Source organism: Salvelinus fontinalis, unplaced genomic scaffold, assembly GCF_029448725.1.
Source record: "Salvelinus fontinalis isolate EN_2023a unplaced genomic scaffold, ASM2944872v1 scaffold_0083, whole genome shotgun sequence".
Taxonomy (NCBI): domain Eukaryota; kingdom Metazoa; phylum Chordata; class Actinopteri; order Salmoniformes; family Salmonidae; genus Salvelinus; species Salvelinus fontinalis.
Genome location: NW_026600292.1, coordinates 363,034 through 365,149, shown reverse-complemented (window position 1 = coordinate 365,149; position 2,116 = coordinate 363,034). Strand labels below are relative to the sequence as shown.

Below are 2,116 nucleotides of genomic sequence, written 5' to 3'. Positions count from 1 at the left end.
CAAATTCTGACAAACTCCAAGCATTGATTATGCAAGAATGGCCTGCCATCGGTCAGGATGTGGCCCAGAAGTTAATTGACAGCCTGCCAGGGCGGATTGCAGAGGTCTTGAAAAAGAAGGGTCAACACTGCAAATTTCTACTCTTTGCATCAACTTCATGTAATTCTCAATAAAAGCCTTTGACACTTATGAAATGCTTGTAATTATACTTCAGTATTCCATAGTAACATCTGACAAAAATATCTAAAGACACTGAAGCAGCAAACTTTGTGGAAATTAATTGTTGTGTAATTCTCAAAACTTTAGGCCTAGACTGTACATGGGGGATGGAATGGAAAACCCTGATGTAACTGATAACTGATAACTGATAGAATCACCTGTGTGTCTGTTGTGGCATCACTTCCTCCTGTGGATCTCCTGTAATGAGGGACAGAGTGAGTTCTGCTCTCTACTGACCTCTAGTGGAAGTTGATATGTTACTAATACAGTTTAGCAGTTAAGGGAGTTGGGCCAATAAATACATTTATGAATGAATTAAGTTAATAACAAATCAGAGGTCTAAGGTGAAAGAATAATACAAATATCAATTTTAACTCACCTGAACCACATGAGTCCAGAGAGACAGAGGATGAGAACCAGAACAACCACTATGATTCCTACAGCTGCAGTCACAACTGTTTGTTTCCCTACAATACAATATGGATGATATGAGTACAGGCATGTTATAAACTGAACATAAACATAATCCAGGATAATAATACAACATTTGTTAACTGATCTAATCTCAACGTATATATAAATATAAAACAAACTACGATAAGCCAAAGTATAATTATTAATAACAGCTTGAAATGTAATTTTGTATTGAAATATATAAGATGAATCTTCACCTGGTAAAATGATCATCAGAGCTTTAGAGTTCCTAGATCCTCTTCCATTCCAGGCCTCACAGTGGTAATGTCCATTGTCCTTAGACTTGAACTTACTTATGTTATAGATCTGTCCAAATCCATTTAGAAAAGTCTCATTTTGAAAGTACCAGGTGTATTTGTCCACAGGTGGGTTGGCATCACTGCTGCAGGTCAGAGTCACTGAACTGCCCTCCACTATTTCACCAGAGGGACTGACTGACACTGAGGTGTTCTTTGGGCCGTCTGGTGGACAATATGTAACAACAGTGTTTTAAATAGTGTTTTACTTGTGATTGAAATATGAATTTAAATGTGATCCTCTGATCAAAAGATGAGGTTAGGTGTACTAACACTGAACGTCCACAGACACAGAAGAAGAGTTGAGACATCCATATTTATTCTCAGCCTCACAGTAGTATTCTCCACTGTCCTCAGAGCTGATGGTTGTGAAATTGTATGTCTTTTCAGATCCTGTCAGTGAAGCTTCATTATTCTTGTACCAGGTGTATTTGTCCACAGGTGGGTTGGCATCACTGCTGCAGGTCAGAGTCACTGAACTGCCCTCCACTATTTCACCAGAGGGACTGACTGACACTGAGGTGTTCTTTGGGCCGTCTGGTAAAGGAGAATTTGTCAGAAGGTTATGACAGTAGTATATTTACGACAGTAGTCTATTTACAAATAACATGTCAAAAATATATTCTCTGTTAAGTCAGCGAACTATCTAAAACTCTAACTTACACAAAACGTTAACAAATACTCATTTGGAGATGTTATACTTTAGGACTACTTCATTTAATTACAATTGTTTTTCTACCTTACCATTCAAACTGTGAGCTGTACTTTACTCACACTTCACATCCATGTTTATGGTCCTAGACCTGTCTGTCCCCATCTCATTCTGGGCCTCACAGTAGTACTCTCCAGTGTCAGATAACTGGATTTGATTGAAGACATGCTGTGGTCCTGTCATACTCTGATATTCACCTCCATTCTTCTTGTACCACCAGGTGTAACTCTGCACAGGTGGGTTGGCATCACTGCTGCAGGTCAGAGTCACTGAACTGCCCTCCACTATTTCACCAGAGGGACTGACTGACACTGAGGTGCTCTTTGGTTTATCTGATGTAAAATATTAATGTCCCAAAGCCTTAATGTCACAATACTTTCATAATAATTATTATAATATAGACAATGAGTAGAAA

At 38.6% G+C, this 2,116-nt stretch overlaps 1 protein-coding gene across 1 annotated transcript; it reads right to left on the bottom strand.

The window, feature by feature from the left end:
• Positions 1-668: 668 nt before the first annotated feature.
• Positions 669-1,776, bottom strand: LOC129842986 (B-cell receptor CD22-like). The gene is made up of 4 exons (XM_055911708.1): positions 1,764-1,776; positions 1,263-1,526; positions 946-1,154; positions 669-686 (listed from the first exon to the last, which is right to left on the bottom strand). Exons 1-4 carry the CDS (start codon positions 1,774-1,776, stop codon positions 669-671), a joined length of 504 nt encoding a protein of 167 aa, XP_055767683.1.
• Positions 1,777-2,116: the final 340 nt, after the last annotated feature.